This window comes from Dendrobates tinctorius, unplaced genomic scaffold (assembly GCF_039654945.1).
Source record: "Dendrobates tinctorius isolate UK_male_01 unplaced genomic scaffold, ASM3965494v1 ptg000003l, whole genome shotgun sequence".
In the NCBI taxonomy this organism is placed as follows: Eukaryota; Metazoa; Chordata; class Amphibia; order Anura; family Dendrobatidae; genus Dendrobates; species Dendrobates tinctorius.
Window position 1 is genome coordinate 50,630,996 of NW_027361671.1, and position 13,001 is coordinate 50,643,996.

General features: G+C 43.6%; 2 protein-coding genes across 8 annotated transcripts in view; one reads left to right on the forward strand and one right to left on the reverse strand.

Annotated features, from left to right (window-relative positions):
* MCC (MCC regulator of WNT signaling pathway) overlaps positions 1-13,001 on the reverse strand; it is a 517,969-nt gene that overhangs the window by 110,056 nt on the left and 394,912 nt on the right. For all 7 annotated transcript variants that reach the window (XM_073551638.1, XM_073551567.1, XM_073551693.1 and 4 more), the window contains 2 exons: positions 9,979-10,142; positions 8,704-8,910 (listed from right to left, as the gene is read on the reverse strand). In XM_073551638.1, coding sequence (XP_073407739.1) covers positions 8,704-8,910; positions 9,979-10,142 — 371 coding nt within the window. The remainder of the gene's footprint in view (positions 1-8,703; positions 8,911-9,978; positions 10,143-13,001) is intronic.
* LOC141054883 (histone H2B 1.1) lies at positions 10,774-11,249 on the forward strand. The gene has a single exon (XM_073551805.1). It carries the CDS (start codon positions 10,869-10,871, stop codon positions 11,247-11,249), a length of 381 nt encoding a protein of 126 aa, XP_073407906.1. The 5' UTR covers positions 10,774-10,868.

Consider the following 13,001-nt stretch of genomic DNA (forward strand, 5'->3'; position numbering starts at 1 on the left):
TAGGGTACTTGGTAAACACTGTTTTGGTCAAAAAAGTATAAAGCTGTCCCATGACAGCAAGGCGTACCCATTTAAGACAGTAACTACACTAACGGTAAAACCTACCTAGTGTGAATAGTGGCAGAGTGAGAGGCATTGCAAGGCTTAAAAGTCTCCTCATATTGGCATGCCAGGCTTGACATCTCACTCTCCATAAAGAGAACTGTTACCCCTTAGACTTCAATCAGACGCCTCTTACCCAGCCAAACCAGATCTCACACTTTGCAACGATGAGGGGAAGCACCCAGAAACACTGTGTCTGCAAATTGATATTCTGGTTTGGCTTTTACCCTATGTCATGTTGCAAGGCTCGTTAAAGGGTCAATATTAACTTAGGATTGCTACCTTCAATAGGCAGCGCAAGACTTCAAGTCCTCTTCCCCTCTGAAGAGGTAAAATATCTGTATGCACATAGCCTAAAGGGCCTGTCACACTAAGCGATATCGCTATAACTTGTGACGTTATAGCGATATTAATAGCGATATCGCTGTGTGTGATACTTACCTACAACCCGCTCCCCCGCTGCTTATCGCTGATCGCACGAGAACGTCCTGGACTGTTTCTCATCGTCAGCTTCCTGAGGCGCTTCCTGTGGAGAGACGAGCGACGAGCGTGGAGCCGGGCGGGAGGACGTCAGGATCGCCTGGTGTGACAGGTAAGTAGCGACCCCCGACCCCTGCGATGTCGCTGGTGAGATCTGCCTGTGTGGCAGCTCACTAGCGACCACTTAGCGATGCACCAGCGATCCTGACCGCGTCATATCGCTGGTCGGGATCGCTGGTACATCGCTAAGTGTGACAGTACCTTATGAATACTGACGGCTGGGGTGAATTATCCAAGTGAACCTCGGTGATTCAAGTCCGTAGTGCTAATGTAATGATCCAAAATTAGAGGCAGAATATGGTTTAAATACATTTATTTTTTATGGGTTAAGTTTCATTTTTTATTAAAAAAAAAAGCTTGATTTAATTTGAATACTGCATTTTAGGAACATTCTTCATACTGTAAAAGCCTAATAAGTCAATAACAATCCTCCCACGATACCATTTCATACTGAACGACTGTTTTTATCCTAACAAATAAAACACAAATAATCTGAGAGTGCTTGGAATTCGGATACTACCAGATATGATTATCTCGGTGACTAATGAGCCATGAGAAACACAGAATCAGTATCGGGCGCGCAGGTTCTTAGCCACCACTCCTAAAACCTTCACAATCTGTTAACGGAATACATTAAACACCTAATTTAATTACATCTGCAAGAAGAAGAGAACCTATTGAGAGCACTTTGTATGATTACAGACATAAGTGAAAGGAACAGACCTATTGATCCGATCAACTCCCAATTTACCTCCACACTGCTGATGGATGCCGCCTCAAATATATATTTAGCTGCAGCTTTTTCCTCGTTGAATTCTTAAAATGGTAAAATTATTGCAAAAGGTTTTCAGCTCTTTAAAGGAAGCCATCAACAAAAAAAGACTAATTATTTAAATCAGCTTTTTGTGTTACATGTATTATCTGAGAGCAGCGTAATGTAGGCAAACAGCCCCCTACTCCAATGATGTATCACTTAGATTACTGGGTGCAGCGGTTCTGACACAATCATAGCTTTTAAAGTTAGAATGAAGCAGAGCTGAGAAAGCTAACTCTGCCCACACCACATCTAACCCGGTCCACACCAGACTCTGCATGTACAAAGTCTATAGACAGTGAGCTGCTCATCACAGGAAGGAGCGTTGCTGGACTATTCCGGCAATTTAAACATCTTAGTGATAAATCCTTCACAGTTTGTAAACTACAGCAGCACTTTGAAAAGTGACACATTCCTGAATTCTGTGTTTCGGCCTCTATCTCCTGCGGACTTCAGATTACACAGAAAAATCCTGCCGATAAATTCCCTTTAATACAGATTGCGATATGAAGGTATAAAAATATTGCCAAAACTTAAAAGGAGTGGTCAGAAACTAACACTGATTTAATCCTAAATATCTATTTAATGTAACAATCTAATCGCTTTTCTAATGAGCTTTGATTAAAGTCCATATCGTTCCCTCTCTGCTTTATTCATTCTTTTTTTTACCTACGACCGGGTTTGATGACATTTCATTTGAGAATCCCCAGTGAGTACTGGGTTACTTAAATGAGTGTATTACCAAAAAACAAACCCTTTAAAACTAGATATTTTTTCAGATTATGATAATAATTAAGACATTCTCCCGCACAAGTGAGTGCTTAGTATCTCACTTAGTACCAATTAGATCCATAGAAGATATCACTAATATCTATAACAAACATGAGGAACACTTTCCCTGTTAATCCACTAACAAACTTTTCCTACCTGGCTGAGCAGGTTGGTGCAATAATCAAAGCGATAAACGAATGCAATATGCGATATGGCGCTCCCGCTCACTGATGGCATGAAGTAGCTTAGGCATCCATGGTTACGACCACTCATATAAAGAGTTAGTTGTTTGTGGTCATAACCATGGGTACGTATACTACTGCAATGCCCTGCACATGGGGTAAGAGACATTGCGAATTAGAACTATACATTTCTATCTGGAGGTATTTGCTAATATTATTACACCTACTACATATTGGGATAGGATTTTGGAGATGGGAATACCCCTGTAATGGCACCTAGTACATGACTGATACAGGTAAGGCTGGTTGCGGACAAGCGTACAAAAAAATCATCCAATTCTCATTGAAAAAACTTGTATGACTTTTTCGTAACTTACATCCAATTTTCATCCGTGTGTCCGCTTTTTGCGCCCGTGTGATGACTGTGCAAACTGTTTTCATACAACCACCCTCACTGTACATGATCAAATAGAGTTTACAATGTTTATAATAGAAATGTATCCATAAAAATCGTATCTTCAGAGAGGGATTTCTTTTTATGCACCCATAGCCTTAAATGAGTGAGATTCGCAAGAACGTAGTGCACGTAGCGGGTTTTTTTTTTTCTCTCACCGACAGTGGGGCTGAGAAAAAAAAATTGTTCATTTGATTAGCTCTATTGATTAATGTCGGTCAGTGTGCTAAAAATTAGATAGCCTATGTCTGATTTACACGCTCGTCTGCGCGAGCTTTAACACATATGTGTGTTTTCAATTTTTTCTCTTTCTTAAGATATAAAAGTTATATTTTATATTCACTTTTGCTTTTTCTAAAGGGGGCTTTACACACAGCGATATTGCTAGCGATATCGCTAAAGCGTCACCAATTTGGTGACGCAGCAGTGACATCGCTATATGTGATACTTGCCTCCGACCGGCTCCCCCGCTGGTTATCGGTGATCGCGTGAGATCGGCCTGGTCCATTTCTCGGCAGCGGCTTCCTGCTGGCACCGACGAGCGACGCGTGGACGTAAGACGACATCATTGCCGCGTCTGAAAGGTAAGTAACGACCGCTGCTACGTCGCTGCATCACTGTGAGATCTGCCTGTTTAGCAGCTCACTAACGATCACTTAGCAATGCACCAGCGATCCTGACCAGGTCGTATCGTGGTCGGGATCGCTGGTGCATTACTAAATGTAAAGGGGCCTTAACACTAAGGCTATGTGCGCACGTTGCGTATTTGATGCATTTTCGCTGCGGTTTTTGTCACGCGTAAATAGTACAAAAACGCAATGGAATGCTTATGCAAGATTGTTCAATGATCAGTAAATTTCTATCTGTAGTGCGTTTTTTTCTGCAGCATGTCAATTCTTTTTGCCCCATTGAATGCACAAGAAAAAAATGCATGCAAAAACGCACCAAAAATGCAGCGTATTGTTCCGCAGCGTTTTTGCTGCCAAGAGATGCAGAAACCTTGCAGAAATTTCTACAAGCAAATACGCAACATGAGCACATAGCCTAAAGTTTTGCCATACTTTGGAAGGGGTGCACATCAAATGCGAGTAGTGTAAGAAAGAGAGAACAGAGCGCCTCTTAATAAACAATCTCGCAATCTCAGATGCTCTTCTGCAGCAATAGATGAACCTTTCGGACACGCTCCTAAGGGCCTTTCTCATATAGCGAGATCGTTAGCGATATCACTAAGGCGCCACCGATTTTGTGACGCGCCAGCGATCTCGCTTTGTGTGACACGTACCTGCAACTGCCCCCCCCCGCTGGATATCGCTGATTGCGCTCGAATGTCCCAGGCCATTTTCTGATCGTTGGCGTCCCGCTGGCCGGAATGCATTGCTGTGTTCGGTGCTGACCAGCGACGTCGCAGAACTCATGGACGCAGGTGGAAGTCGTCAGAATCGCTGCGGTGTGACAGGTAACAGCGACCCCCGAGGGATCGCTTATTGCTGCTGCGTCGCTGGAGAGATCTGCCTGTTTGGCAGCTCACTTGCGACCATTTAGCGATGCACCAGCGATCCTGACCGGGTCTTATGGTTGCCGGGATCGCTGGTGCCTCGCTAAATGTAACGGGACCTTAACACAGCAGATACATTGCGCATTTCCTGCAATAAATGTTGTTATAGTAGCAGTAGTTTGGGTGACATTGTACCAAACCTATCCATAAGATGGATGGAAATTCTGCAGAGTAAATGTAGGCGTTGTGCAGATTTTACAATTGTTTGATATAACTTTTATGCTGCAGATTTATGATCTGGTGCAGATTGTCCCCTTGTGGAAAGTATACAGTGAATCAGTGATGAGGGAATAGACACCATGTCAAACAACGGGGTTTTGTTCCTACATCTAGTAGTCATATATCCATAGCATGGACAGCATTCAGGAAACTAATCAAGGTCAATAGTGTCTGAAGCAACTGTAGAGGTAAGTTCCCACAATTAGTTTATTCACGCTGCTTATGTTTGCTGCTCAAAAAACGCAGCGCCTTACATTACCAGCAAAGTGGATGGGACTTATAGAGATATCACGCTCACGGACCCGAGACTGGGCCTCCGCAGTCCCGCAATGAACTGACCGGAGATCTGCTCCATTCATTGTCTACGGGTCTGATGGAAACAGCAGATGTCTGTGTCTGGCAGTGCCATAGACAATTAGGAGGGTGCCCCACAGCACTACATTCAGAATGGAGTTGCAGCGCACCATTTTCAGGATTGCTGGGGGTCCCAGCATTCGGACCCCAAATGATCTGCATGCTATCCCCTATTAGCCCCGCCCATGGATCGGTGATAGCTTGTATTTTTGGGATAACCCTGAAAACATAAATGATATGCTGAATTATTATGTTGCTAAGCTGGTCCAAGGTACCCGTCCAAGTGTTAGACCAGGAAAGTGATATGTGAACTGGTTCCTGTGGCTAAGCAGAAATCTAAGAGGTTGCTATGGAAAATGTCTCCACTTTTCCTTTACCCCTGTTTTCATCGATAGGCCCCCGTCCATTTTCCTATAGTGGCAAATCTCCAGCACAGTGTGACACAATGAGATGAAGTGTTAAGGTGCAGTGAATATCGAAGCCGAGGGTGATCCGCCGAGACGAGCTTTGCTGCCAAGGTATAAACGACCTGATGTAATACAGACGGCAACAACAATCTGTCTGCTGGAGAACGCCAATCACAACTACTGTACCATCATGCAATGAAACATTCTGCATTCAGGCAGCAAATTAACTGATAGCAGCCGAGGGGCAATCAATATCCCTGGCAGGGACACAACCTGCTACAAGTGCCAGAGCCCATGCTACAAGCAGCTGGAGAATTCTACAATTTGTGGTTATTTATGAGCAGTTTTACAAGGAAATGTGCCGCACATTTTAGCACCAAAAAGGAAGAAAATTGTTGCTTACGGGAAAAGCCAATTTACAGATGTAACCCAGCGGGCGATGGCATGACTGGTGGCATGGGCAAATCTACTTGAAGGTCAGTCAGCAGTTTTACTAATTCAGCATGAAAAGAAATGGCTGCGGTAGGGCTCTACAATGGAGCACAGCAGCGTCCACGCTGAACACAACCATCCGACTTTTGTACAGTATATGGATTCACAACAGGTCTTCACTGTAAGCTATGTTGGGACTTTCAGAGATTTTTAGAAATTTTCTGAAGAAAGTGGAATGGTTATAAAAAAAAAAATTAACTACTATTCATCTGTTAAAAAGGTTTTCCCACGAACAAAGTACACTGTAATCAATAAATCTTGGATTAAAAATAATTCCACAATTGGATGTGATTAAAAAAATGTTCCTGTGCTGAGATAATCTTATAAATGTGCCCCTGCTGTGTACTGTGTAATGGCTGTGTCTGACCGTACAGGAACATGGTCTGATCACACCACATCTCCTGGGCAGGGGAGGAAGGAAAAGAGAGGATACAGACAGGACAGTACAGGATCACAGCTGATTCTTTTTGTGAGGTAAAACATCTCCCTGCCTGTTTTTAAACAATATTTTACCTCAAAGAAAGAATGAGCTATGATCCCATGCTGTAATGTCTGTATACTCTCTTTTGAATCCTCCCCTGACTATGAGCTGTGGTATGATCAGACCATGTTCCTGTACGGTCAGACACAGCCATTACACAGTACACAGCAGGGGCACATTTATAAGATTACCTCAGCACAGGAACATTTTTTTAACATATCCAATTGGGAATTCATTTTATTCAAAGATCTATTGATTAAAAAGTACTTTGTTCGGGGGAAAATCCCTTTAAATTCTCTGGAATTTCTGGGATGCTTCATTGATCGGTTTTCAGAAATGACTTCTCGTATATCATTGATGTGACTGCTGCAGCCAATCACTGGCTTCCACTGTCACATGCAAGTGTCACTGACGCTATAGGGAACTTTAAAAAAAAACCAAAAAACCTCTGACCCCGCCAAAATAATTGTTAGGACACTATATGTGGAATCTGTACAAAAAAACCCCCTCTATGCCTCAGCATGAAATTGTACAGTGGGGTCTCACAGAAGCCTATTGCTGTGTGGTTATTGCTCTGAACAAGCTTCTCTTGCTACCAAAAATTCTGAAACCGAAATGAACCAGACAACACGATCCCACGATGTCGCAGAAGGGTCTACCGTGACACTGGTCGAGACACTGAAGACGGACAGAAGAACCAGCTGTTCAACAAGCTGCAGCTCATAGAAACCAGCTCCATTTATCTGTATGTTCAGCAGTGGCGTACCACCAGTGACAGCAGGCCACGCAACTGCTATGAGGCCTGTAAGCCAGGGGAACCCGGTGTCAGCGCCTGCAATTTGTCCGTCAGCTCTGGCACCGGGCCATCCCTCCAACCGTCAGAGCCCGCATTCCGCCAGTTAGCACCCAGAGCGGGCTCCCCCTCCGGTCATCAGCGAGAAAAATGATGATGATGGAGGAAGCATCAGCAGATGCTTTCACCCCCATCTTTCTTCCTCAGCGTGTGATGTGTCAAAGCAGCGGTCTTGATTACGTCATTACAGCGCGCCCGCTGTTCTAAAATGTGCGGCGCTTCACACCACACGCTCAAGAGACCAGAGTATCGGGTGAAATAAGGAGAGGTGAGTATTGTATTTATTTTTTTTAAATCAATGACTAGTGGTCATAATAGAGTATGGAGGACCATGGGCAATATATTATATTGTATGGAGAACCATGGGCGATGCATTATATTGTATAGCGGACAATGGGCGATGCATTATATTGTATAGTGGAAAATGGGCAATGTATTATATTGTATGGAGAACCATGGGCGATGCATTACATTGTATAGCGGACAATGGGCGATGCATTATATTGTATAGTGGAAAATGGGCAATGTATTATATTGTATGGAGAACCATGGGCGATGCATTATATTGTATAGTGGAAAATGGGCGATGCATTATATTGTATGGAGGATCATGGGCGATGCATTATATTGTATGGAGAACCATGGGCGATGCATTATATTGTATAGCGGACAATGGGCGATGCATTATATTGTACAGCGGACAATGGGCGATGCATTATATTGTATGGAGGACCATGAGCGATACATTATATTGTATGAAGGATTATGGGAGGTGCATTAAATTGTATGGAGAGGACCATGAGGAGTACATTATACTATATGGAAGGCTATGAGGGGCCATTATAATATTTGAAGGTCCTTGTGGGGGGCATTACACTGTATGCAAGCAATTATACAGTAAGAAGGTTTGTGTGGGATTCATCATACTGTGTGGAGGGCTGTATGGGAGTCATTATAAGGTGTACTGCATTATACTGCATGGAGGGCTCTGTGAGGACCACAGCTGGGTATCATACCGTGTTGGGGTCACCATACTTTGCCTTGGGAGTTTAGGTGGGATACAGTGGGGTCATTATACTGTACATGTGGAGACTAATGTAGAGGAATTCACCATGGATGTAACATACTGTGTTTGGGGGGCACTTTTGTTGGCATCATATTTTATGGGGGCAATGAAAAAGGAATCTAGGACTTCAGCAGGAGGAAAATTACTATGTAAAGGCTGGAAAGTTGTGAGATATGCTCTTCTGTGACCCCAAGTATTTATTTTTTTTTTGGGGGGAGGGGGGGGCCTAGTGAGAACTCCTACCCCCTGATGTTCAGCACTGGTGGTCACCGGTTTCACAGACCAGTATTGTGCTGAAGCTGTTGATGATCACGCAGATGCTGCCATGTGTGATCATTGTACGTCGAGTTGAGGGAACCTAGTCACACTTTAGCAGCAGACAGTAAAAAACATGGAACTAAAAGCAGTCATACCCTTCGGCGCAGTCTATCCCTTTCTTCTCGGATGGCATTCATAGTAGACTTAGTCCTATTAAGATCTTCCTCTTTGCTGCAGAGCATGGCAGTCAGGCTTTCATTTTCTTCCCGCAGACCAGCCAGCTCTTTCTCCCATCGCGACCTTTCTTCTGCCAAATTAGGATATAATTCACGACCCAGAACACCCTCTATTTCTTCAACCGTCTGGCAAACAAAAAGCACACAGTATTATTACAACAGACAATACGAGCTCAAGCAGTTTATACAGATACACATTATATTCAGTAGACATGTGGACTAAAAAGCCAAAAGCTGGAAAAAGGGAGGTTTATGCCTGATCCTTTTGTCCTTAAAGGGAACCTGTTAAATTAAAAATAGTATCTGATCTGTAGGAAGGATATTAAAGAGCTGGAGAAGCTGATATATCATTTGTGGGAAAAGTTTCAATAAAAATTGCATTGTATTCATTGAAATCCCTGGTGTTTGTATGCCTGTGAGTCCAGTGGGCGGTCCCTGCATGATTCTACATAGAGATAGCGGTCAATGACTGTGCAGGACCACCCACTGGACTCATAAGCATACAAACACCAGGGATTTCAATGAATAAATAACAAGTTAACCTGAATCCTTTCAGACAAACCTGTACAATCATTCAGCTCAACTTTTCTTTGTCTATATGTTACTAGCTGAAGAGCCTGGCGCTGCCCGGGCATAGTAACTAACTGTGGTTAGTTATAGCAAATTATAATTATCCTCCATCCCATAGTCCCGTGCCCATATACCCATCATACATATCCACGATCCCATAGGCCCATGCCCATATACCCATCATACATATCCTCCATCCCATAGGCCCGTGCCCATATACCCATCGCACATCCGCCATCCCATAGTCCTGTGCCCATATACCCATCATACATATCCTCCATCCCATAGGCCCGTGCCCATATACCCATCACACATCCGCCATCCCATAGTCCTGTGCCCATATACCCATCACACATATCCCTCCATCCCATAGTCGAGTGCCCATATACCCATCATACATATCCAGTGACTTACTTCCCCTCACCCTATGGAGAACACATGCACGCCTGACTGAGCTGAGGATGCATGAAGGCTCGGGAGGAGCAGCCGTAGACTGAACACGTGCTCAATTACCGTGTATAGCCACATTTACATTCATCATGTCAGCCCCTGATGTATGAAAACATTTCCTGTAAAATTCTATAAAGTATTTTTTCACAGTGTGTAGACATATAAGCGTGTTACCTTAATAGCCAGGTCACAGTGTTCACTAGCTGTTGTGAGCTGCTCGATGTGCCTATCGACGTCCACCACTGACAGATTGCAGCTACTCTTTTTCCTCCCACAGACGACATTTTCTAGGCCTGTCAGTACTCTCTGCAGCTCAGAGTTCAGGTCACTGCAGGTGTCTACAATGAAAAAAATAAAAAACAGATTAAAATAAAATGAAATCTGAAGTTCCAATGTAACACTGATCTAGAAGAGTCTGGCTCAAACCCCTGTACGACCGAGACAAATTTTGCAATTCTGACCACTGTCACTTTATGAGGTTATAAGTCTAGAACGCTTCAACAGATCCCGGTGATTCTGAGACTGTTTTCTGTGACATGTTGTACTTCATGATAGTGGCAAAATTTATTCCAGATGAATTGCGTTTGTGAAAAAAAAAAAAAGAAATTTGGCCAAAATTTTTCAATTGTCAAACTTTTCATTTTTATGCCCTTAAATTAGAGCATTATGTCACACAAAATAGTTAACATTTCCCACATGTCTACTTTACATCAGCACAATTTTTTAAATTTTATTTTTGGTTAGGAAGTTATAAGGGTTAAAATTTGATCAGCAATTTCTCATTTTTCCAACAAAATTTACAAAACCATTTTTTTTAGGGACCACCTCACATTTGAAATAACTTTGAGGGGTCTTATAATCAATCAATCAATCAATCAAATTTATTATCGCCAAGTACATATTACATATATACAAGGAATTCTTTGTGGCAAAGAGGCAACATAATATATAACAACAGATACAACAAGTAACATCTAACAAGACAGATACAGTATATAGTCTACACATGACGATTTAATTGTTGAAGTCTTTTCTCTTGTGCTGAGACGTTACTCTTTCCCATCATGCCTGATCCCGCCAAGTCTGCTCCAGCTCCCAAGAAGGGCTCGAAGAAAGCCGTGACCAAGACTCAGAAGAAGGACGGCAAGAAGCGGAGGAAGAGCAGGAAGGAGAGCTACGCCATCTACGTGTACAAGGTGCTGAAGCAGGTCCACCCCGACACCGGCATCTCCTCCAAGGCCATGGGCATCATGAACTCCTTCGTCAACGACATCTTCGAGCGCATCGCAGGGGAAGCCTCCCGCCTGGCTCACTACAACAAGCGCTCCACCATCACCTCCCGGGAGATCCAGACCGCCGTGCGCCTGCTGCTGCCCGGAGAGCTGGCCAAGCACGCCGTGTCCGAGGGCACCAAGGCCGTCACCAAGTACACCAGCGCCAAGTGAGATCTGCTCCGCCAAAAATACCCCAAAATGACACCATTCTAAAAATTGCACCCCCTCAATGTACTCAAAACCACATTCAAGAAGTTTATTAACTCTTCAGATGCTTCACAGGAACTAAAGCAATGTGGAAGGAAAAAAATGAACATTTATTTTTTTTCACAAAAAATTTTACTTTAGTGTATGTGCAGACGATCCGGAATTGGCAGCGCTTTGGACACAGTGTATGTTCGTTGCGTCAAAAGCGCTGCCGTCTATTGAATGAAGGTGAATCCGCATGTGTTCACTGAACTGTGCGGATTCAGCACATCCAGTACATTGTATGGTTGAAATTTCTCTTGCGGAGAAGTTGACATGCTACCGTCTGGAAAGACGAGCTACATGTCCATCTCCGTGGGTCAGCCTTGGGCTTCTCTGGATGCATAGTGGACATGGGATGTCTTAAAATCCAATCTACTATGTTGTAACATCTGGACGCTACAGGTTGGATGCTGCATAAGTACGCAGCACTCAACCTGCAGCGTTTACGGATTGTGTGCACATACCCTTAAGACCCTTTTTTATTTTCACAAGGGTAACAGGAGAAAATGGACCCCAAAATTTGTTGTGCAATTTCTTCTGAGTATGCCAATACCTTATCTGTGGGGGAAATCTACTTTTTGGGTGCACGGCAGGGCTCGGAAGGGAAGGAGTGCCATTTGACTTTTTGAATGTAAAATTTGCTGGAATAATTATCAGACGTTGTGTCGTGTTTGGAGAGCTCCTGATGTGCCTAAACAGTAGAAACCGGCCAGCAGATCTCTGCGGGAGCACTGCGTATGCCAATTTTTATTTTCCAGGAAGAGGACACCAGGCTGGGGGATGGAACAGGAGGGTCCGGGATATGCAGAGGTACCGGGATGTCTTGGGGGGCATCATATTTCTCTCCTCTGACATGTATATGATGTCAAAAGAGAGAGATCATTGTAACAGTGGGAACACTTTTTTTTGTGATCACCACTATTCCGTGAATAACGGCAACCACGTGATCAGAAAATCTGGCCCTGATCAAGTTCTCCGGGGATTCAGCTACCCCCGGTAGCCAAGACCCTGGAGATTTACAGACTCTGGGGGGTGCTACAGCTTTATTCACGATTGCAGTTTTATAGCGGCAAAGAGAGAATAAGTAGCTTTAGCAGCCGCGGTTTTAATATCTTTTGGCAGTTGTTAACCCCTTAACCCCCAAGGGTGGTTTGCACGTTCTTGACCAGGCCAATTTTTTACAATTCTGACCACTGTCCCTTTATGAGGTAATAACTCTGGAACGCTTCCATGGATTCTGACATTGTTTTCTCGAGACATATTTTACTTCATGTTAGTGGTAAAATTTCATACAAATAAATTTCGCAATTTTCCAACTTTGAATTTTTATGCCCTTAAATCAGAGATACGGCACACAAAAAACTTACCGTATATACTCGAGTATAAGCCGACCCGAGTATAAGCCGACCCCCCTAATTTTGCCACAAAAAAACTGGGAAAACTTATTGACTCGAGTATAAGCCTAGGGTGGGAAATGCTCCATAGATTATTCCCCCATATGGTGTCCCCAGAAGAAGCTCCATAGATTGTTCCCCCATATGCTGCCCCCATTAGAAGCTCCATAGATTGTTCCCCCATATACTGCCCCCATAAGAAGCTCCATAGATTGGTCCCCATATGCTGCCCCCATAAGAAGCTCCATAGATTGTTCCCCCATATGCTGCCCCCATTAGA